The sequence below is a fragment of the Fusarium poae genome, chromosome 4 (assembly GCF_019609905.1).
Source record: "Fusarium poae strain DAOMC 252244 chromosome 4, whole genome shotgun sequence".
Lineage (NCBI taxonomy): Eukaryota > Fungi > Ascomycota > Sordariomycetes > Hypocreales > Nectriaceae > Fusarium > Fusarium poae.
Window position 1 is genome coordinate 4,111,759 of NC_058402.1, and position 21,289 is coordinate 4,133,047.

Here is a 21,289-nt window from a genome sequence, read left to right on the forward strand (position 1 = left end):
AGATGGATAACAAGGCTACTACAAAGTCATTCTATACTGAACAAATTGAGTCTCAGCCATCGTGTCGTAAAGCTTTCGTGCAGTGGCGTTGTCATGCTTGGTAACCCACTGAACCCTCGTACATCCCATCTCTCTTCCTATATCCGCCACCGCTTCAGTCAACTTCCTACCAAGCCCTGCGCCGCGGGCCGAAGGATCAACGAACAGGTCTGTAATTTGTCAGAGAATATTCGTAGGAAATTGACTGTCGGGAACATACCATTTAGCAAGAGAATCTGCTTTTCACTCCATGGTGTCTGCTCAGGGAAGAAGTGCGCGATTCCAACCAAAGATTTCTCTTCTCCGCACACTTTTCTGACAACTAATACTTGCAATCCATTCTTTTGTTCAATGATGCGGTCAAATGTTCTGGCGTACTGGTCTTCTTCAATCTTGGCGTTGTAAAAGTCGATGTAGGCGTGAAACAACCTTGACCATTCGTCATAGTCACTGCGAAGAGGTTTTTCAATCTGATATGTTGCTGAGGCCATTTTTTCAAGAGTACGAACAAGTAAACCAGAATGGTGGTGTTTAGAGATGCGATGTTGAAATAGAATTCCCTGTGAGTCAGCTTGAGGAGATGGTAAATGTCATCAAGGCTTCGGCTGTCGGCTCCGGTCATCCAACCGGTTCCGAAACTCATAGGGCTGATACGCGTGTCGGGAGCCGACCGGAAGTATCGCCGAGACGAGAAACGAAAGTCAATGGCTTTGGTATAGTTATATAGTTAGTTCACAATTGTATATAGAGATTTAATCGGGCGGTTTGGGCTGTCGAGATTGTCTTATAACACAATGTTACAGTACAGATCTAGGAACAGATGTTATTTGAGTGCTTTTTGGTTCAATCCATTGTCACGAATGACAGACAAATGCTGTCGTTATCGGATGTTTGAAGGTTCTTGTTAAAGATACAGCAGACTGCTAGCTCTAATAGGCAGCCATTGAATCTGTGAACCGAATTGTAACCTAATTCTTGGTCTGTAATGTATACTGAGTTGCGGTATATCATGTAGTGTGCTTAATATTTATTTTATCGATGCGTCTCGTACCCAGCTTTAATAAAACAACACAAGAAATCATTTTAAAGAGTCGCGTAACTCGGACAATTACCAACAAATGGTCCAATGCGCAAAAATACACGGATACCAGCAAAGACCGATCCTAGAAGTGTATCTCGTATAATAGCGACGGACGGCTCTCGGATACTTCCCCGGAAGGAGAATACTCCCCGGCCGCCCCATAAGAACTTGAGGATCCTATCGGAAGACATCAGCAAACACGATGGTCAAACTAGAAAACACGGAAATAAACGAACGGCCCGGCAAGGGTTTGACGCACCACAATCCTTCCTCAGGTGACCCTAGTCTAAAACCGGCAGGTCAAGATTCTAGCATAACTTGTCATCCTGAGTCCATAAGGTTACCATACGAATCACGGAGTCTTTAAGATCCCATAGTCGCCAAAGTGTGAGGAATAGGAATGTAAACATGTAGAAGGATTCGATGCTGGGAATTGCCATGTCAGATACTCCTTCGGAGGCTGTATAAAAAGACCCCGACGACCCGAGCGCTAGATCATACTCTCAAGACAATTACAACAACTTGTCCAATTATCAAAATGCAGTTCTCTATCGTCAGCATCTTGGCCATCGCCACTGTCGCCCTTGCGGCTCCTAAGGCGTAAGTTTACATTATCGATGACCTGGGATTTTCAACACTGACACGACACAGTGCTTGCAACAACGGAGGCCTTTACTACTCCGACCCCAAGACTCTCGAGCCTTGCAAGTCCGAGTGTGCCGGTGGTACCTGCGCTCTTTTCGGAACTTGTGCCCAAGACCCCAACGTCCCTCTGCTCTGCCTGGCCAAGTGCACATGCTAGATGTGCTTCCAAATATTACTAGACATGAGGTCTATGATGATTGAAAACGATGAAAGGGTTTCTCTGGGATTAGCTATGGAATATCGTCATAATGAAAGATACATGAAAGTTTCAACCATAACCACAAGCTCCAATGCCTGTTCCCGTTTGTTACTTGTGATAGACCGTCGAGGGCCATGAATGATCCGAAACATGTATATTTTTACTTGTATATAATCATGAATCCTGGTCTGTTTATGAACAAGGTTCCATTGTGTCGTGCACTGTTAGGTAAGCTGTCATACCCGCGTCTAGTCCTGGCTTAGTAGGGTGCGGCTTGACAGACTGGAAACAAAACTGAAGGCATCTAAACACACCGGGGGACCAGGGATAGTGAACATAGTTAAAGCAACTTGGTGGGTTGGAGCTTGCGCTCGGATATTCGTCAAGGATATTCTCAAGGCGGGCCGGACGCACGGAACGCTTCAAAGAAGATCTTTTCTGTGGATTGTATGTCTGAATGTCGTATAAGGAGAACAGCTAAAAGCACAAGCCCTGTATTTGCGCCTGGCCCGTACCTGTGTCGTGTATCCTACGATCGACATCGGAACCGCTTCTGGCGGCTCGCGGGCATGGGCGCTCTGACCTTACTAAATTGGGTATACTACAATTTGATGCCTGTAGATAAGCACACATATACGTCAAAGAGCGGCTGATCACCAATGTCGCGTCCATACATTACATTAGGGCGCATATCCCCTACCTTGTGCCGACGATAGATTCATTTCTCAAAAATGAAGTCTTTTTTTGGACCGGCGACTGCACAGATCTGATAGGATCTCAAGCATTGACAAAAAAATAATGTCAGTGCGGTTTGGTGGCGTCGAGGCCAAACTTTGTTATTCATGAACGCTTGACTTGTCACTTGTTGGTTCGTCTTGATCGATGTGTCTCAGATATTATTGTAGAGAAGACTTGGGTTACTCGTAAATGCCTCCAATAGGAAGGAAAGGTTTGGCATATAGAGTTCAATGGCCATGATTGATAAGAAAGCACACCATACATAATGCGACAACGGATACCGAGGTACCCAAACCTAAAATGAGACAGTCTAATGTCGGCACATGTGCTCCGTATTGCCGCAATTTGGACAGCCAGGCATTGCATCGGATCGTCTGGAACAACAACTTATTTACTAGGATTAGATATTAATCAAGTGCGTTTCTTGGCTTCCGTATCTGATGTCCTGTTCTGCCGACCTGCCATTCGAGCGTAACAAGCCGAAACATTCCATGGGTGCGGATGCTACTGTGACGATCCAGCTGGGCTAAATGATGCCGCACATTCTGCGTCAACTGCGACGCTATGTATTTCTCTGCAGCGGCAGAGGCACAGCCTTGGCGAGTACCCAACTGCCGTGCGACACTACCCCACTGATTAATCTTCATCCCCTAGATCATCAGACCGTACGATACTGACTCAATACAGAGTAAGATAGACCCATCAAGTGTGGATTCAGTCTGGGACCTGGCACGTCTAGTCTAGGTTTGACGAACCATTATCAGTGGAGAACGAACGTGAATGCCAAGTTGGGGATGATACTGAAACTTCTGAGACAGCATCTGTCTACACATTAAATCGTTCTAATTCTAGTTTTACAAAATAGCTCATCGACTCCGCTTGCTTTTCTAATGCATCTGTTCCATGCTACACTCCTGTTTGATCAATGTTTAGAAACATGCACCGTAGTCTCGTTCTTAACCAAGATACCGCCAAAGCTAGACCCATAATCTCCGCCTCCAGAGTTGGTTCGCTGTCCCGTGATAGTAGAAGAGTATTGGTTTCCACCTGGTGCGAAACGATCCATAGCGTGAGCCTCAAAGTCGTCGGTAGAACCACCTCTACCACCGTTGCCAATACCATCGTCGGACTCGGCGAGTTGGTGCGTTGAACTGGACTCATCGTTTGGTTTTGTCTTGTTGATCGTGTCGAGGCGGATGGATTGCTTGGTTTGGCTTCGGCTGTACGTGTTTGGGTAACTGCCTGAGCTGGCGCCTGTTCGAATTCGAGGGTTCTGGCACATGAATATAAAGGTGCAGGCTGGTCGGATCGTAGGGAGGGATGCTGTTGTCATGTTAGAATACCAGAGACGGGAACATATTTGGAAGGTTTCCATACCAGAAACATTAATGAGGTTGACTTCTACAGTTGCCCAAATGACAATGTCACAGATGTTCCACGTAATGTCGTATGATTTGTCGTCGAAAACGCGGGCAGCAACAATAAGTCGGATAGCTGCAGCACAAATGCTATATTCATTAGTATAAGAGCAGTCGCCTAGACTAAGAATGCAACTCACAAGAAGCCAAAGGTAAACATGACCATAATACCAGCCTTTTGTATCATGGGGAGCTGAAGGCGTCCAATCTGCCACATGGGTAGAATCAGAATAGAGATATCGATCATGGCATGCACTAGAGTAGTTCCAAAGAAGAACTTCTTGTCCTCAATTGCGCAGTATCCAGCAACACTGTCATCCCAAAACTTTTCCACTGGAACGCAATGCCAAATTCCCATAAAGATCTACCGAGTTGTTAGATAGATAATCTTGACGTAACGAAAATGTACCCACTCGGAATGTAATCCAGACAAGAGAGCATCCAAAGAGAATTTGAATCGGTAGTCGAATGTTGGTAACACGGAACATGCGCCAGTAAAGACTGAGAATGGAGATTTTGGCAAAGAATAGACCGAAGGCGTAGAAAAGCTCTGCGATGAAGAGAAGTAGTTTCGCTTGGTATAGTTCGTCCGTCAACGTTGAGTTTTGCATTTTGACAACATCGTCCATGTGTAGTCCCAGACCGCGGTTCAGCCCTTGTAAGTTGAGTCAGCATGTTGGTCGAGTCGCGTCTAATTGTTGGTTGCTGATATAAAAATAAAAAGAACGGGCACCTACAGTAAGGCACGATGACGACCCAAGCAATTGAAACAGCCTGCGATAGAGTTAGCAAGGATAGTAAGACGGGAATAGCAAAGATGCTTGATCAATCAATCAATCAATCGCAAACTTACAAATCCGCAAAGTGCAAAGTAGTCATCCCAAGAGAGTGGGATACGCTTGAGGCGACGACTCAGAAGCCGCATACCCGTGATGACCACGGCTGCAGCGAATGTGACAAAGGTTACGACCCAAAGGTCGGTTTGTCGTGACTCCATCTTGGCAGACAAGCGCAATAGAACAAAAAGAACGAAGACGAAACCCGAGACGCAGGTGCCAAGTAAGCCACTTACATATGCGGCTCACTCGCTCAGGAACAAGAGGGGTTGAGCAGCAGCGATCGATTGGAGAGCGAGAAAAGAAAGGAATAAAAGGCTGGGATCCCAACCCGAGAGGATGGAACGGGAATACTAGATATGTGTAATTTCGCAAGGGGAACCCTTCCCTTGTCTACAGTACGATACAGTCCAGCACAGGGCAGCAATGATAAACACTTTTCCTTGCTCTTTTTGAGATAATAACCCTCATGGTAAAGCTGATCCTTTGAAACGAGTGCGAATCCCCCCCAAGCGTTGTAACTTGGTCTAGGTTCCGTGTGGAACCGGAAGGACTAGAAGCAAGACATATACTAAAAGTCGATTAATTAATCGGGCTTAGCCGAATGTGTGAAGCAGGTAGGATTGAACCTCGTAACAGTGAAATTCTACAGCGATTCTAAAAGAGATGAGACAGGGCTGCTTGGCGTCGTCACTACTGTTTGTGCAGTAGAGCTGCCGAACTTACTTGGCCAATATAACCAAGTGCTCCACAAGTGGCCGGGAGTCCCCTGGATAGAATAACCAAGCTAGCACTCACTTGAGTCCTAGTTTCCGTTCATCCAGACTGGCAGCATGTCGAGTGGTCACTTTGAGAGGGGTCACTTGTATTGGAGAGTGGAAATGGTCGCAGAAATGTCACGGCTTAAAACTCAATTTTGTGGCACTCTATGGAGCAATTTTTCCTCACAAGGTAATCTAATCGCGCTGTTCCATGTTGATAAGGAAGAGAAAGGGTTGAATCCTAGAATCTCTTATAGATCTCCGATCTTGGTAATAAGAATCTGGCAATAAGCATGATTTATGAATTATGACTTGTGATATCGTGCCAGGATTCTGATAAAATTTATCAGTATGCAGGTTAAAAGAAGCCCACTTCTCTCCTTCTGTCAAACTCGAGTTGATGCTCGGAATGTGGGAGAGGAAAAAGCAATACTTGTCTGTACTTTTACTTTGGTCTAGCACTCTACACAACGCATGTGTCAGAGCGGTAGACTAATTTGTTCATCAGCGCCCGCTATTAGCAGCTCGCAAGCTATGCCAGAGCGTTGATTGAGCACGCAAAGTTACGTTGTTGGCTGTCATTAATGAGGCTGCCGCCGTACGCTAGAAGCTTTCCTTCCAATTGAACATTGCACTAGACATTAAGCACGAAATTATTTGCTTTTTTTTTGTCACCATCATGTAGAGAACTTTTAAAGACCCTTCACTTACCCTTGCTGCCTTTGAAATCAGACACACACTTATTCCGAACCTACGGTATTTCCGTGCAAGCGAACAGGTGAGAAGCAAAACATCAAACTCAATCCCAGTGGCGACATGATGCTGGATATGTAAACGAGCCCCTGTAGATTATTTCCTCCTTGTATAAATGGGTCCCGTCGGGGAACGAGGGCTCTGTCGAACCGAATATTAGTTACTAAGTCACGGGAGCCAAGTTTGCCGTTGCAGCCCAACTGACAAACAGCTCTAGCTGGATGATCCCGTTTGTCGCGCCATAATCAATTCTAATTCTCCGTCGAGATCAGCCCTAGGTACGTACGGGAGATGGTGAAGTGGGCGGAACTTCCCAGTGTGTCTGTCTTACGGCAGCTGAACAGGTCAAGTGGAGGGGGGAAAGCCTAGTCTAGTCTATGGCAGGTAAAAGAAGGCGCAAAAAGAGACTTTGGAACACGCTAATGGACTCTAACAGCTTCTAATAATCCGCAAGTCCGCTTTCTTCTTCCGTAGATAAACGGTGTGTGAAATCGTACACCAACCAACAGTTATTTCTGGAATCTGAAAGCCAAGTCATGCAGTCTGCTATAGACAGTAAACAATGACTAACTATCAACAGCCGGGCTTGGCCGTCCGATCAATATTAAACCAAAATAATGATCGGTCGAGCCTCATGTTTTCCGGTAAAACGGTTGTCGAAGCTTGGCGCATTGATAGAATCAACGTGTTCAGACCTTCAACGTCACATTGAATCTGGGGTCCCCCCCTAATGTTAGCATAAGCGGTGGATCTGAAGGATGTCATGTCTACTCCCCCGTTTTCGGGGTTAGCCTCTACTCTAGTCTAATCCTTCTTATGGTGGAGTATTCCGCGAATTGGATTGATCCTTCGACTCTTCCTTCACTATTGTAGGGATAATACATACATAATAATAAGGGCAGGGGAAACACATAAGTCTGTGCATATTGTAGCAAAGTATTTATGCCATTGTGATTGTGATAACCAACACAAGACAAGATCTCTATCATCTGAGACATCTCCTTTAGTGGCTACCGTTCTCGAACCATTGGCACTGTCGATCACATATCAGTCAGAACTTAGGCATCACAACATATCTTCAGCAAAACGCAGCCATGGACCCCTAACGGTGTGCAACGGTCAGAAGAGACTTGTGGGCTATCAGGCGGTAATTTGTGGAGTGACATTCTCATCATGTCCCAAGTACCGGGGTATTTCGAACCGAACAACCGACCTAAGCCTCGAAATGGCGGTATGCCCGAGGCTACAATAATTATCATAGCGACGATCGCGCCTCACTCCATTCCATTCTGAAACTGACCAATAGTTCCGTCATGAATTGTAATTCCCCCTCCTCGGCTCCGCTCTCCCTCTGGTCCCAGGGTCTTTTAATATCTAAGCTACCAAGCCACGGGACAAGACCATCGAGCTTGGCAATCTGTCTCTAAACCTTCTTCCAGCTTTATCCTCATACACAAAGCAACACCACTCTTGCACAAACAATACATACAAAACATTTCATAATGGCTCCTTCTACTACTGCTGAAGATCTCGTTCCTGAGCCCGTCGCCGCCAAGGAGACTACCCTCCCTGAGCGCCCTGGTACCGCCCTCAACACCGCCGAGCTCCAGGAGCTTGCCTTTACCGACAAGTATAGCGCCCCCGATGTCTACATCAACGAAAAGACCGATACTCTCTGGTTCCCTTGGATCGGGCCCATTGAGTTGAAGCCCCTTCGCATGGAGAACAGAACCGGTACCTTTGTCGTCGGCCTGCGATCAAAGGTTGCTGCCAGCCTGGGCAGGCACCGACACCGTGGTACGGTTACAGCCATTACCATGTCTGGTGAATGGGGTTACAAAGAGTAAGTTTTCGTCTATATCTATCCCTGGCAAGATGCAACGTTGCTAATGCTACATTTACAGATATGACTGGGTTGCCCGTCCTGGCGATTGGGTTTGCGAGAACCCTGGCGTCATCCACACCCTGTCCGTCGAGGACAACACTGATATCGTCTTCACTATTTCCGGCACCATCGAGTTCCTTAACGACGATGATAGCTTGAAGTTCACCCTGGACATCTTTAGCTTTGCCAAGATGTACTACGACTACTGCAAGGAGAAGGGTATCAAGCCCAACGATGCTCTCTGGCACTAAATTTATTATACTATGACTTATGACCAATGGAAAAAGGGTTGGCTGGCGACAAGATCACTAGTACTCATCCAAGCATTATATCACAAAATACCCTTAAGAAGAAAATGAATGTATATATACACATTGCATTGCCTTTTATAAGATGAATTGAGCCTAATCCAAGCCAAGGTTGAACACACTATAGTACCTAAGTATCTTAGGGTCTATCGCCTAGAGTTTAGATAGACCTAATCGAATGATGGATACCTTGACCTCCTCTATGACACCACATCCAATACCCTAGCGATTATTTCGTCAAAGCTCTCTACCTCGCCAAGCGCAAGAACCTTCTTCCAATGTTCAGCCTTGTCAGGAAAATAAGTGACTTCAGCGTCGCTGAAGACAGTTGAAGAAGCCAGCTCATAGTAGCCAGTGACCCAGTTGCCCTGTTCAACATTTTTGGTTGCTCGTGCATACAAGTCCACATTGCTCAATGCTTCAAACGCATACTTAGTGCCTGAGATTCTTTCAAGAGCCTCGATAACCTGTTCCTGGCAAATATTGTACGATGAAACATGTACGTACTCGTTTTTGGTCTTGTCAGAATGTATCAGTGCTGCTGCCGTGGCTTCACCAACTTGAGCCACAGTGGTTGTGGTGAACTTTGGTTTCCCTCCGTCTACAAGCTCACCAGTCTTGGACTTTATATCCAAGCAAAGTAGACCTTTACCCTCAATCAGCATCTGTGAATTATAACAATTAGCATACCGAAGTAGCAACTGAGCAATAAATCAGTAGTCTCACCCAATCGATCCAAGGGCCAGTGAAAAGCGCTGTCCAAGTCAACCCTTCGACTTCCTTAGCCTTGACATAGTCCATGACATCTTGTTTTCCTTTCAGAAACGGTGCCATCTCTTCCAGCCCGTCGACGGAGGTGTCGCTTCCGAACTCGCTGGGCATAAAACGCTTGACCTTTGCGGCTGCAACTGCATCGATGACAGTCTTTTGTTCGTTAATGTTGGCTGTCGAAAGAGTAGAGATGACGGCATCTTGACCAGTGAAAACTTGAATGAGTGATTCCATGGTGTAATCAGACTTGACGATGGTGGCACCATGGAATGTCTTGTCTGTGGTAGTTGAAGTTGCACGGCTTAGAACAGAGACGTTGAAGCCGGCTTTGATCAGGGAGGCAACGAGGTATGGTCCAAGATTTCCTCGGCCCTGGCAGTTATGTGAGTTAATGATCTATCCTTGGATTTAGATATATGATACATACCCCAAGGATCATGACATTCTTGATTTGGGTGGTCATGTTGAGGTAAGAAAGCAAAAAGTGTCGTAGATATGTGTCGAATAGGGTAAGTGATGTTGTTGGTGTGATGGTAGATTCCGACAGAGAGTGAGACAGAACCGGCTACTTATAGTTCTGATTACTTCTGTAGTTACTCTCACTATCTCTCCCATTGACACAGTTTCCTGGATTTATCAGCATCTCAGTCGTTCCATCATCGTCACAACGTATATAGTGTTAGTCAAGTATTAAACTGGTTACATCTTGAGCTGGTGGAGTCTAAACCTCTTCCAGGCTAACCCACTGTGGAGACTAGTCCTATTCTGGAACGTCGCACAACCGGTGCTGACCCAACGCTTGACAGAAATATCAGACTACCGTTCGTGTATACTGGCATAAGCAGATAGAAGTATTTTAGTCACCCTCTTCCGCCAATGTGTTTTGTGCCACGTTTATTCTCTTTTAGGTTTAGCGTCTGTAGCTAACTGATAAGATAAAGTGTTCGGTGAGATTGGATTGCGATATGACTTGATCGCAGAATGTTTCCTTCATTAAACAATATCCATTCTTCCAACTTGACAAACCAGTGGTCTTTAGGCAAAAGATGACACTCCTTCAGAGATCCTGTCAAGCTTGTGTCAAAGCCAGACGTCGCTGCAATCTCGCCACCCCTTGTTGCGAAAGATGCTCCACCAAACGCATCAAATGCTGCTACATCAACCAACCAGCCCCTGCAGCTGCTGGTACACGCCATACAAGCATGATCAAGCCCATCAGACAACCGCAAAGATTGAGGGATCTCTCAAATGAACAGAACCTATCGTTCCTTGTTCTCAGTGGGGAACTAGACACTGGCTTACAAATACGCATTCGACAAGTTCTCCGCGATGGGTGTTATCGAGGATCTCGGCCTCCACTCACAGCGCTACAAGTCCACGAGCCAAGTATCGTCAGCAAGTCTTTGAATGATGGAGTTCGCATATTTAATCCTTTACACCTTGAAGTCGTGCGCGTTTTTGATCCAACCACACTTCATCAGTTGTCAGACATTCTATGTAGCTTCCCAGCCGAGTTTGCAGAAAACAATAAGACAGCCTTTATCCATTCTGGTATATATGCACCATGTCTACCGCATCAACTCCAGCAGGTTCGAGACATATGCTATAGTTACGAAGTCGGCGGAGAGTATCTCGAAAACCATCGACTCGAAGCTCTACGCTCTACAATTTGTCGATTGCTTCGCTCCGCAACACGCACTTCGTCGTTCGGAGATACACTAGCCTACGCTCAAGCAATAAGTCTCGCACAAATTATCCGTCTTCTAGTTTGCAAAGATTCAGCTGAAGATCAAGTAGAACGCGATAACAAAGACATGTGGGCACTCACACATCAGCTTTGGCAACATGCGCCCATACAATTACCAAGCACGTTGAGTCCTTGGCAAGCATGGCTATTCTCCGAAAGTGTCCGTCGAACTATTATGGTGTGCAACATACTTCTTGCGGTGTATAGCTCGTTAAAGAGAGGTTATACGATGCATTCGCTTTGTGTTGAGGCTTTGCCGTTTGATGTACGCACGCACCTTTGGGATGCTGAAACGGAGGAAGAGTGGGAGCTTGGCACGTTGAGAACTGCGAGTCCGTCATTGGTAACGCTAAACCAGTTCGCTTCGCAACTAGTCGTTCGTCCTGGCTCGAGGTTTGAGGATCTTTTGGTGCAAGCATTTGAAAGATGAAGTGGAGAGACCCGCATTCTTGACCAAAGTTTTAGTTTTGTAGGGAGTCAATTGTCCGAGACGCCATGAAGGTGGAATTGCCACGCAAGGCGTGAAAACAGCTTTCTGAAAAGATGGTATTTTGGAAAGGGGTTTCATCTTTAGGTCCCGATTTGTATTGCCTAGGCCTAAGTGATCGAGTGACTATCATGACTTGATACGCCATATATGACTGTTGGCGTACAGTTATAGTCACAGCATCACGTCTCTCTCTAATTTACCGTCATTGTATACCCTTATATCTGCCGTAATAGTCTCTAATGAAGTCTCAGAGTCGTAGCCCTTTTCTCAAACCTCATGGTCGTTATCTAGCAGCCTGTAGCATGAAAGTTGGTCTTTCCTGTCTGGGATCATCATTTATAATTGTGGTCCTTCCGCTTTGTCGAGGTCTTCTCAACTCGTCCCAAGTTCTTAACAACTGTTAATCTGTCCATACAGATCACTTGGGATCATCACGGTCTTCATGCGGCATTGACCCTCAGTCTTCGACTAAACAAGAATTAAGAAGTTGAAAATTGTCGAAGAAAATACGTCTCTTGCGATATGGAGAGACAAAGTCAGGGAGACCTGAAGTCTGGGTTGACGTTGAAGTAACTCTGAGGAAGGTCTACCCGTGTGCCTGTAGTAATAAGATCGTTGTGATGCGCCATTATCAACAATGTTTTCAAAACTGGATCGCTTCCCTTGATCGACAATGTGATTAGGTGAAGCAATAGTTGATATGTATTACAATCAGAAGATAGTGAGTGCCTACTAACACAACAATACCAGTAATGCAACCTGGTAAATGCAGAAAAAAAAACGATCTCACTAAAAAAGGCAGAAGAGAAAATGCCTAAACGATGCCCGCGATCCCATTGGTTCCTGGTTCATCTGAGTTTCTGACCTGATAATTGGGAACATTGATTTTTTCCGACAAGGCTGGAGGATTGACTGAAGTTCGAATTCTACTCTTGTCACAAACTCGGAGACTGTACTCCGTATTAAAGTCTATTTGCTGCAGACATTTATTAGTAAGTGCTAAAGAGGTGAAGCATGTTTCGCAGTAGTCTTGGACGAGTGGTTGATCGAGGTTGCAAGGGGAAGAAGTTGCTGCTGTCTGTACGACTCGACAGAAGCTTCCTTTATAAGTCAACGATGTCATAGAGTTCAGGCCGTATGAGTCACGCCTGTGTTAGTAAACCTAGTCTTGGGAGAAACCTTGACTTAATATTATATTGAAAATTTAATCTGTCTAGACAGATTAACCTTTATTAATAACCTCAAAGGAACCAAGAAGACGAAAGCTTATGCCATCTAAAAAAGAACAAAGATTTCGCAGTAGAGACTAATCAAGGTTTATCTAGGTAGTAAGGGGCAACAGGCCATACACCAGCCAATTGATGTTAACCTTGACAACTAACTTTTGTCAAACCATATGGCAGTTACGTGGGCTCGGTATGACGTGATACAAATGCCCTTTGTGAATCATAAGAAGGCACGAGCTTAAAAATTGGTGCCTTAAATCAGGTTCATCTGTCTCATTTCTTTCCTCCCAACCACAACTTTCCAAACACACACCACAATCCACGCTGACACTTCATCAATATGGGGAACTCGGAACCAGCGACATCAAATGTCGCAGATATCCTATACCCTGTTGGAAAGATCCTCACTTTGGATGCCAGACTCGACGCGGCTTCCAACCACCAGCTGAGAACAATACAAGTCAAGATCAAACGACAACAGCTGCCATACACCTTTTCCAGTGGAGCGGTAGTGGAAGAAGTCTCAGACTTTCTGGATAAGAGCGAGGGCAATCAGTTTTTTCTGAAAATGTGCGACCGGAGAGCTGCAGAGGAACTCCGCGACGAGTATGGAGTTCCACCATGGTCCGACGATATCGAGAACGTGTACGTGAACGGCGTCCAATCCGGAGCAGTGGAGGCAGTTCACAAAGGATTACGCGATGTGCCAGACTTCCTAGACGACAACGGTTCAGACTGGGATGAAGGTGAAGACGAGGCCTTTCTTGATGACTGGCAACGGAAACTTTATGAAGCTGAAGTTGAAACATACGATCGCCTCAAAGAATATCAGGGACAATATTACCCTCGGCTTTTGGCCACCGTCAAGCTCGACATATCGCCCCCCAATGCGATTCTCAGTGCCGAACAGCGTGAGCTCCATCAACAAAAAGGATTTCTATTGCAGTATCTGCACGGCTTCACCCTACGAGATATGATTGCCAAGGCACCTGCGGCGGCATGGCAAGACATCGTTGATCAAGGTATCAAGACAGTTGACATCCTTGGCGACCACGATATTGTCAACAAGGACGTCCGGCTGGACAACTTTATCATTGTTCCCAGGATTCACACATATCAGGTTTTCATGATAGATTTTGGCCTATGCAGATTCCGCCGCCCAGACGAATCTGATGCGGAATGGGGACGAGTGAAGTGCAACGAGGACGAAGAAGGGTTTGTGGGACTTATGATGAAAATGTTTACGAAGAAAGTTGGATTTGAACTTCGTTATAAACATTCGAGGAGGTGGCACGAATGGGCGGAAAGGGAAGACTCGGACTTGTGTATGGAATGAGTATTTGGAATCACATGTTATCCTTCTTTCAGAGAATTATGCTATCCAAGGTGGTGTCGGCATGCATCATGATCATATCCAATTAGAACACAATCGAGCAATGAGTTTTGCCGACCAATACACACAGTGATGTTACTTGCTGCGCCCTTCAGGTGACAACGAGCTTGGCAGTAACGTGATGTCCTTGCGCGATTCATCAATCGGAACTTTAACCCACAAGAAACCGTGACTAAGGACCAGCTTATTGTTACTGCAGGTGCAAGTCAAGCGATAGAACTCAGCGGCTTTTCGCTTTGTGACAAATGCGATGGCGTTTTGCTTGGTAGGCCTCACTACGGAAACTTCCCGATCGACTTGGGCTATCGAGCTGAGTAAGTCACCAAGCCATCTACAATGCCCATTTCTCATGAACGATAGGGCGAGAATTGTTGGCGTGTCTTTTGGAGATGTAGATCCGTTCAGTCTTGAGGCCGTGGAATACTACGAGAAGGCTCTCATCAACGCGCAAGAACAAGGAACTCGCATCAAAGATGCCGGGGTTGCTCTGAAGGCAATGGAGGAGAAGATGACGAAGACGTTGTTGAAGGAAAAGATCTTTGTCACATCTGGCAGTGACTTTGGGACTGATGTATCTGGCTGGTACCGCATCGTCTTTGCTCATGAAAGGACGTACCTGCTTGAGGGACTTGAACGAATGGTTAGGGCTGTCAAAGAATTCGGCCATGACTCCTCTCGTTAAAATATTTTTAAGATAAACAGAAGAGAAGATACTTAATGTCGTTGACATCAAAAAAAGCCTTTAACAGAATATGAGAGGTTCTACAGACATTTGCAGTCAACTTCAAGTTACAACAAGCCCAGGGCCTTCTCCTCTGCAAGCATAGATCTGTAAGCATCATGCCACCACTTGTGAATTTCCTGTCCGCCAGCCCATGAACCGTCAGCTCCCAACTCATCCCAAGGCTTGGGACTCAGAATGTAGTGAACATTCTTCACTCGGTCATCGCGCCAGATTTTGCCATGGACACTCGGCTTACGCATGGTCTTCAGCGCGTTATAGATATATGGCAAAGCCACCCAGCGGCCTTTGAATACGTCTGCGAGAAGATCTTGGTCGGGGAACTTGTACACTGAGCAGCTCGGGTCATCCATCTTGGCGAGAATGGAAGTGAATAGGCTTTTGGACGGGTTGATGACCAGAAGTCCACTGTTGAGTTTACCCAAACCTGTGGATAGACTAGCTCCATGGGTCTGAGCGACCTCGGGCTTGTCGTGCTGTGTTGTGAACGAACAGTTTGCTGGTATCCAGTCTGATGGATAATGCGCTTTTCGAAGTGGATTGCAAGTACATGCATGGGAAGCAGCAAAGAGCCTGTTGCCCTGAACCACGGCTCCAGTTTCGTCAGAGGGAGCATCCAACTCAATGTCCATCAGCTCATCTATGTTGTGGAGTACCAACATATCAGAATCCAAAAGGACGATTCGTGAGAAGTCGGTAAGCGAAAAAGCGATTAGTTTGGTCCAGCACTCTGAAAATCGCACATCTTCAAGGTAGTCTTGCGAGGTTGTTGGCGATATGCGTTGCACTTCTAGTGTTCTGATGTTTCGTTTCTTGAGAACTCCAAGACCAGCCTCAGACAGTGTACTCGTATAGAGGACTAGTAACGGGTATTTTGACTTAACGCAACGCAGACGGTGGTTGAGTGTCAAAACACCTTTCAGGTAGTCGGTGTTTGTCACCAGAGTTGCCCATACTGCCGAGAATAGTCAGTGATGGCAGTCTACAAAACCTCAAAGTGGGAGTGCAGACCTTTGGTTGGCTTTGGGGGTTCTGTTTTGGAGACCATTTTGTTTGAGCTACACAGAAAAGTATCGAAGTTGCAAGATTTGTTATTTTTGTAGTCAAACGAAAACAAGCTGAAAGCCGAGGCTGATCTTCCGAGTATGCCGTAAGTGGCTGGGGTACGGCAGATGCATCAAGGTTTAATCCACGGATTGGACAAGACCTTGCCGATCAATATCGATGCATCGCGCTATCAAATTCGAACTTGTTGCAGTCCCTGCTAGTCTAAGCACTATCCTTACGCTTTGACCTGTAGTCTGTTCTGAAGATGGTAGTCATGTCTCAGACGTTTTGGTGAGTGGACAGAATATGGCGCAGCTGAAAGACCCTCCCTTCTTGGCATTCCGACCTGCAACTTGTCCTCAAGACTCTTGGATTTGGCAAAACTATTGCGTATTATGGTATAATGCATTCAATAGTCTAGCTTATCTCTCTCAACCAATGTATGTTCGTTTATACACACATCATACTCTCTATCAAAGCACTCTGAACAAATCAAGACCGTATCCCAAACCTCTTCCCAGCACTTGTTGCACCCATATCCCTTCCCATTCTCAACGGTCAGGGTGCAAACATCGCAGTATCCAAGATAGATATCACAGACAACAGTCGCAGCATCGTCTGGTGGAGCTTCTCTGCGAAAATATCTGAAAGGGCCAAGAGAATCTTCAGTCAGTCCAATTGACTGAAGTAACTCTACCATATCAGGTTTTCCCGTGCGTCCTGCCCACCATAGCAAGTTTTGACCTACTGTTGGCCATGCGATAATGGTGGCGCCATGTTCAATGAGGAGTTTTGCAATCTCAACGTGACCGTTTGCTACTGCAGCGTGTAAGGGTGTAAGGTACTTCCAGTTTTCACAGTCCAGTTCGATATCTGGACTAGAAAGCAGAATCTTTACTGTTTCGATGTGACCAAAGCGAGCGGCGGAGAAAAGTGGCGTGACACCATAATTATTAGCATGGTTGACCGAGACTTCAGGGACGGATAGAAGTAGTGTAACAACATCGACATGGTTATTGTGTGCAGCAATAGATAACGGTGTGTCACCAGATTTTGCGGGGAGTGATATATGCTCTCCTACTCCACGATCGAGAAGCTCTCGTACAATTCCGGCGCTACCTCCCTGTGATGCAGCGAAAAGAAGACTCTTGTTATAGTCGTCCACGAGCATCAAAGCCAGGTCAGCTTCCGGATACTCAAGCAATCTTTGAAACACCTCCAAGCTACCACTTTCAGCGGCGGCGAAGATGGTTGATCTGTTGTCAGATGTCAAAGTTGCAATATCCGACTCAGCTCCGTATTCGAGTAGTTTATCGACGGGCCCAATATCTCCTCTCGTTGCTGCCACATACAGAGGACAGTCACCATTCTCATCCAGTGCTCTTATGCTCAATTCCGCTCCGTGTTCGAATAGCAGATTTATCATCTCAACATGACCTTTGTATAACGCTTCATGCAGTGGTGTGTTTCCCTTGTCGTTCGCAACGATAACGGTTGCTTCGGCACCATGATCGAGCAGTTGTTTGACAATATCAAGCTCGCCACTTTTACATGCAGCATACAATGGGCTATTACCAAATGCAGTTATTGTTGTAACAGTAGCCTTAGCACCGTGAGCTAGTAGTTCTTTGACGATGTCCACATGACCAATATCTGAGGCAGCGTAGAGCGCCGTCTCAAAATGGACATCGACAGATTCAATGGTTGACTCAGCTCCATGGCCGAGGAGCAACTTGACAATCTCAAGACGACCCCCACGCGACGCAGCGTACAAAGGCGTCTCGCCATTTACATCAGCAACTGCCATGGTAGATTCGGCGCCATAGTCTAGCAATAGCCTGACGACATCTGCATGGCCGTAGCTCGAGGCGACCCATAACGGTGTATCTCCGTCAACTGAAGCCACGGCAATTGTTTCTGCAGCCCCCCTATCGAGCAGTTGACGAACGGTACTGGTATGGCCATACCTTGATGCAATCCACAATGCAGTCTTGCCATTCACATCGGTCGCGGTGATAGTTTCAGCAGCCCCCTGGTCCAACAGAACTGTGACAACTTCCGCGTGGTCTTTCCGCGCTGCACGCCATAATGGAGTGTGAAGTGCCGTGGTCTTGGCTTCAAGCAAGGCTCGTTTATTTTCCTGTTTGTACTCAAGAATTGATTTGACCGCGTTGGTTCTTCCATGATATGATGCAAAGTGTAGCGGCGTACGCCCCTCGTTGTCCACCATGAACATCGAATCCTCAACACCCTGACGAAGTATCACTTTCATCAACTCTTCTGAGTCTTCCATGATACACGCTAAATGTAGCAGTGTCAATCCCCCGTTGTTTGTCGCAGTAGATAGTGTGGTGCTTGCCCCATGGTCTAGGAGCAGTTTGACTAGGTCAGTGTGACCCTGGACAGCAGCCAACATGAGCGCTGTAGCACCATTGGGATTAACAACAGTAAATGATGCGGCGCAGCCATGATCAATCAAGACTTTCGCCATCTCGGTATCGCCGGTATGGCAGACAAAATGCAGTGGGGGGCCGGCGGAGCACTGTTCCAGTACCATACCATCAGGTCCATTTTGCAGTATCAGCCTGGCTACCTCACTATGGCCGATTTCACAGCACGCCATATGCAAGGCAGTCATACCCTGGTATTCTGTTTTAGTCAAATCTGCACCGCTTCTGATTAGATGTTCGCAGCACTTCAAGTTTCCTTTTAGTGAAGCTACATGAAGCGGTGTTCTCCCAGAATTGTCTTGCGCAGATGGGTCCGCTCCATGGTTTAGTAATATTCTGACTATTTCTTCATACTCGTCCCAGACTGCTAAGTGCAGAGGCGTATGTGTTTCGGACCCCAATCTCACGTCGGCCCCTGCTTGTAGGAGCTTCTCCACTGTCTCGGGCATGTTCGCCTTGCAAGCTTGCGTCAGGGGCGTTCTTCCATATGAGCCCAGCATATTCGCATTGGTCTCGCTTATGAGATGATGGGCCATGTCTTTCCATCCGTAGTTTAAGGCATACTCGAGAGGATGATATGGTTGGTACCTTTCTGTATCCCCGTCCTTTTTGCATTCCATATTCATGGCTTCGGCCGCATAGATAGAAAAGGGCTTCCAGATGGGGTTCTCATCCCTCATCAGGTCTGTAGCGAGTTCCCAAACAGAGTCATCCCAGGAGGCGTCCTTGATATGCTTGACCCATGTTCCTGTGGCATACCAACGAAGACTTCTGCCAGTTGAATTGTGCTCATATATCTTCTGCCATACTTGAGGCTGGTTAAAATACTGCAGACAAGCCCTGGCGATGACTGTGTGGTGGTACCCTTCATACGAACTCTGCAGCTGGCTATTGTGCTGGATCCAGCTTGGCAGTGGCAGACGCTGTCCAAGGTATTGGCGTACAGAAAAATGAGGTATGTGAACGAACATATCCTTCACTTCCAGAAGAGGGCCGCACAATCCAACTATCTCTGTCCTGATGTAGTCGTTGTCAAATTCGTCAGGGTACTCATCTGGGTCTAGTTCCTCGAACTGAGTTATTATGGCAGCCTCTGTGATTTCATACACTGAGAGAGCGCGCCTCGCAAACGCAGCCCAGCGTAGCATCGCGAAAACTCGGTCTTGCTCCCACTGCGACATCTCGAGGATTCTCTTCCAATTATGGTCATAAAGACGATCGAGTCCTGGGGGTGTATTCTCCACCGCCTCATGTAAGCGTTTCTTACTCATACCTTTCCTGAGGGTTTCTTCTTGCATGCGGATCCACAGGAATTGGCCTTCACATCTTTTTGTCATCGCGTCCGAAATGGCCGCTCTGATGTCTTCACTCTTGTTCGAAAGTTTCTTGTCCACTATGAACTGTGAGAAAGCTGCTGTGTCTGATTGTACGTCATCTGGGATGATTCTGTACTCTGTGAAGAGCTCCGGTGCGTTTTCTTCCAAAGCTGTTCTGATTTCCGGCTCATCGCGACTGATAAACAGGAGCCTGGCGGTACTATCTGTGACTGCTTGTATCACGTCGGAAAGAAATTGAGCAAGCGAAGAGTCGCCAACTCCAAGCTGTGAACACTCATCCAATCCATCAGCAATAAATGTGCATCCAGGTAGAGCATCGACAATCTGGGTAAAGAGTTCAATCAAGTTCCTCCTCGAAGCTTTTTCGGTAGGGAAAGCCTCCCAAGCGCGACGGACGCATTCGAAAGCATCTTCGTGCACCTCAGCCACTTGGTGTATCCAGGATCGTAACGCTAGGTAGGGAGTATCTCGAGTGCCAAGGTCGGATGCAAAGAAGAAGTAAGAAACAGGTGAGTCGAGCGTTTTCGACAGATGCTGTACGATGCGGGCGCAAAGGACGGTTTTGCCGAATCCTGCGGGGCCATTGATCCAGAGCAGACCTGGAGATGTTGGGTTTTCGGGAGATAGCCAAATCTCAAACTCTGGCCGATCAAAGATCCAACTGCATGTGTTTTCGACTCGCTTCTCCAAAGAGTCTTGATACGTATCATTGGAAGAGGGTATTCCCAGCCACGAGTAGATATCGCGTCGCATCTCATCTACATTGTGTTAGTGTATGAACTGTCATATACAGAACAACTCACTCTTCATTCCTTGCTCCATGTTGAGCAAGATCTGCCGTATATCAGACCAACCGTCCTCCTTTTTCTCTTCATAATGCCTGTGGTCCTTGTTGTCCACTGATACGAGGTCATGCAGGTGTTGCACCAACTTTTCGAATATCTCGACCTGTTCTGTACGTTCTTCCTTGCCTCCAAGAGCCCATCTAAGTCTCTTTCGCCTCGATTGTAAGATACCGGCAAACCGCTCATGGTGGTGTAGAGCCTGTTGGGTGTTCCCATTGTCACAAATGGTTTTGGAAATGATTTGAAGAATATCTTGAATCACACTGGCTGTGTTTTCGTCATTTAGCCCATGGTGGTGATCAGACAAGAGTCGTCCCTCCGATATTCCTACACTGGCGCCCCATTGCTCAAATCTTGTTCTAACAGCGAGGAACCGCGTATCGAGAATATGAGAATCAGCGTAGGAAGACTTGTACGATTGAAACCTTGCCAATGAATCGAGACAAGTATTAAAAAGACCAGCGATGCTTACTATTCCTATCGCAAGCCCTGCTGCCTCCATTGAGGCGATATTTTGTCCTGTTGGAGTTGATGAGGGGTTTGTTGGAGGTTGCTTATTTCTTGTGTTGACGCTTATT

At 46.5% G+C, this 21,289-nt stretch overlaps 9 protein-coding genes across 9 annotated transcripts; 4 read left to right on the forward strand and 5 right to left on the reverse strand.

The window, feature by feature from the left end:
• Positions 1 to 18: 18 nt before the first annotated feature.
• On the reverse strand, positions 19 to 682 carry FPOAC1_011396 (uncharacterized protein; the record flags this gene model as incomplete). The annotated part of the gene is made up of 3 exons (XM_044855775.1): positions 19 to 209; positions 260 to 489; positions 549 to 682. The coding sequence occupies 3 exons, from the start codon at positions 680 to 682 to the stop codon at positions 19 to 21; spliced, it is 555 nt and encodes a 184-aa protein (XP_044703088.1).
• Positions 683 to 1,658: 976 nt separating this feature from the next.
• On the forward strand, positions 1,659 to 1,922 carry FPOAC1_011397 (uncharacterized protein; the record flags this gene model as incomplete). The annotated part of the gene is made up of 2 exons (XM_044855776.1): positions 1,659 to 1,720; positions 1,772 to 1,922. The coding sequence occupies 2 exons, from the start codon at positions 1,659 to 1,661 to the stop codon at positions 1,920 to 1,922; spliced, it is 213 nt and encodes a 70-aa protein (XP_044703089.1).
• A 1,702-nt stretch (positions 1,923 to 3,624) lies between these two features.
• Positions 3,625 to 5,117, reverse strand: FPOAC1_011398 (uncharacterized protein; the record flags this gene model as incomplete). The annotated part of the gene is made up of 6 exons (XM_044855777.1): positions 3,625 to 4,025; positions 4,080 to 4,210; positions 4,261 to 4,484; positions 4,534 to 4,775; positions 4,858 to 4,894; positions 4,974 to 5,117. The coding sequence occupies 6 exons, from the start codon at positions 5,115 to 5,117 to the stop codon at positions 3,625 to 3,627; spliced, it is 1,179 nt and encodes a 392-aa protein (XP_044703090.1).
• A 2,855-nt stretch (positions 5,118 to 7,972) lies between these two features.
• On the forward strand, positions 7,973 to 8,606 carry FPOAC1_011399 (uncharacterized protein; the record flags this gene model as incomplete). Its single annotated transcript, XM_044855778.1, has 2 exons — positions 7,973 to 8,313; positions 8,375 to 8,606. 2 exons carry the CDS (start codon positions 7,973 to 7,975, stop codon positions 8,604 to 8,606), a joined length of 573 nt encoding a protein of 190 aa, XP_044703091.1.
• Positions 8,607 to 8,863: 257 nt separating this feature from the next.
• FPOAC1_011400 (uncharacterized protein) lies at positions 8,864 to 9,897 on the reverse strand (the record flags this gene model as incomplete). The annotated part of the gene is made up of 3 exons (XM_044855779.1): positions 8,864 to 9,328; positions 9,390 to 9,806; positions 9,862 to 9,897. 3 exons carry the CDS (start codon positions 9,895 to 9,897, stop codon positions 8,864 to 8,866), a joined length of 918 nt encoding a protein of 305 aa, XP_044703092.1.
• Positions 9,898 to 10,480: 583 nt separating this feature from the next.
• FPOAC1_011401 (uncharacterized protein) lies at positions 10,481 to 11,611 on the forward strand (the record flags this gene model as incomplete). The annotated part of the gene is made up of 1 exon (XM_044855780.1): positions 10,481 to 11,611. One exon carries the CDS (start codon positions 10,481 to 10,483, stop codon positions 11,609 to 11,611), a length of 1,131 nt encoding a protein of 376 aa, XP_044703093.1.
• Positions 11,612 to 13,237: 1,626 nt separating this feature from the next.
• On the forward strand, positions 13,238 to 14,972 carry FPOAC1_011402 (uncharacterized protein; the record flags this gene model as incomplete). The annotated part of the gene is made up of 3 exons (XM_044855781.1): positions 13,238 to 14,112; positions 14,560 to 14,604; positions 14,651 to 14,972. 3 exons carry the CDS (start codon positions 13,238 to 13,240, stop codon positions 14,970 to 14,972), a joined length of 1,242 nt encoding a protein of 413 aa, XP_044703094.1.
• A 107-nt stretch (positions 14,973 to 15,079) lies between these two features.
• On the reverse strand, positions 15,080 to 16,080 carry FPOAC1_011403 (uncharacterized protein; the record flags this gene model as incomplete). Its single annotated transcript, XM_044855782.1, has 2 exons — positions 15,080 to 15,987; positions 16,044 to 16,080. The coding sequence occupies 2 exons, from the start codon at positions 16,078 to 16,080 to the stop codon at positions 15,080 to 15,082; spliced, it is 945 nt and encodes a 314-aa protein (XP_044703095.1).
• Positions 16,081 to 16,496: 416 nt separating this feature from the next.
• FPOAC1_011404 (uncharacterized protein) lies at positions 16,497 to 21,213 on the reverse strand (the record flags this gene model as incomplete). The annotated part of the gene is made up of 3 exons (XM_044855783.1): positions 16,497 to 16,500; positions 16,547 to 20,624; positions 20,670 to 21,213. The coding sequence occupies 3 exons, from the start codon at positions 21,211 to 21,213 to the stop codon at positions 16,497 to 16,499; spliced, it is 4,626 nt and encodes a 1,541-aa protein (XP_044703096.1).
• Positions 21,214 to 21,289: the final 76 nt, after the last annotated feature.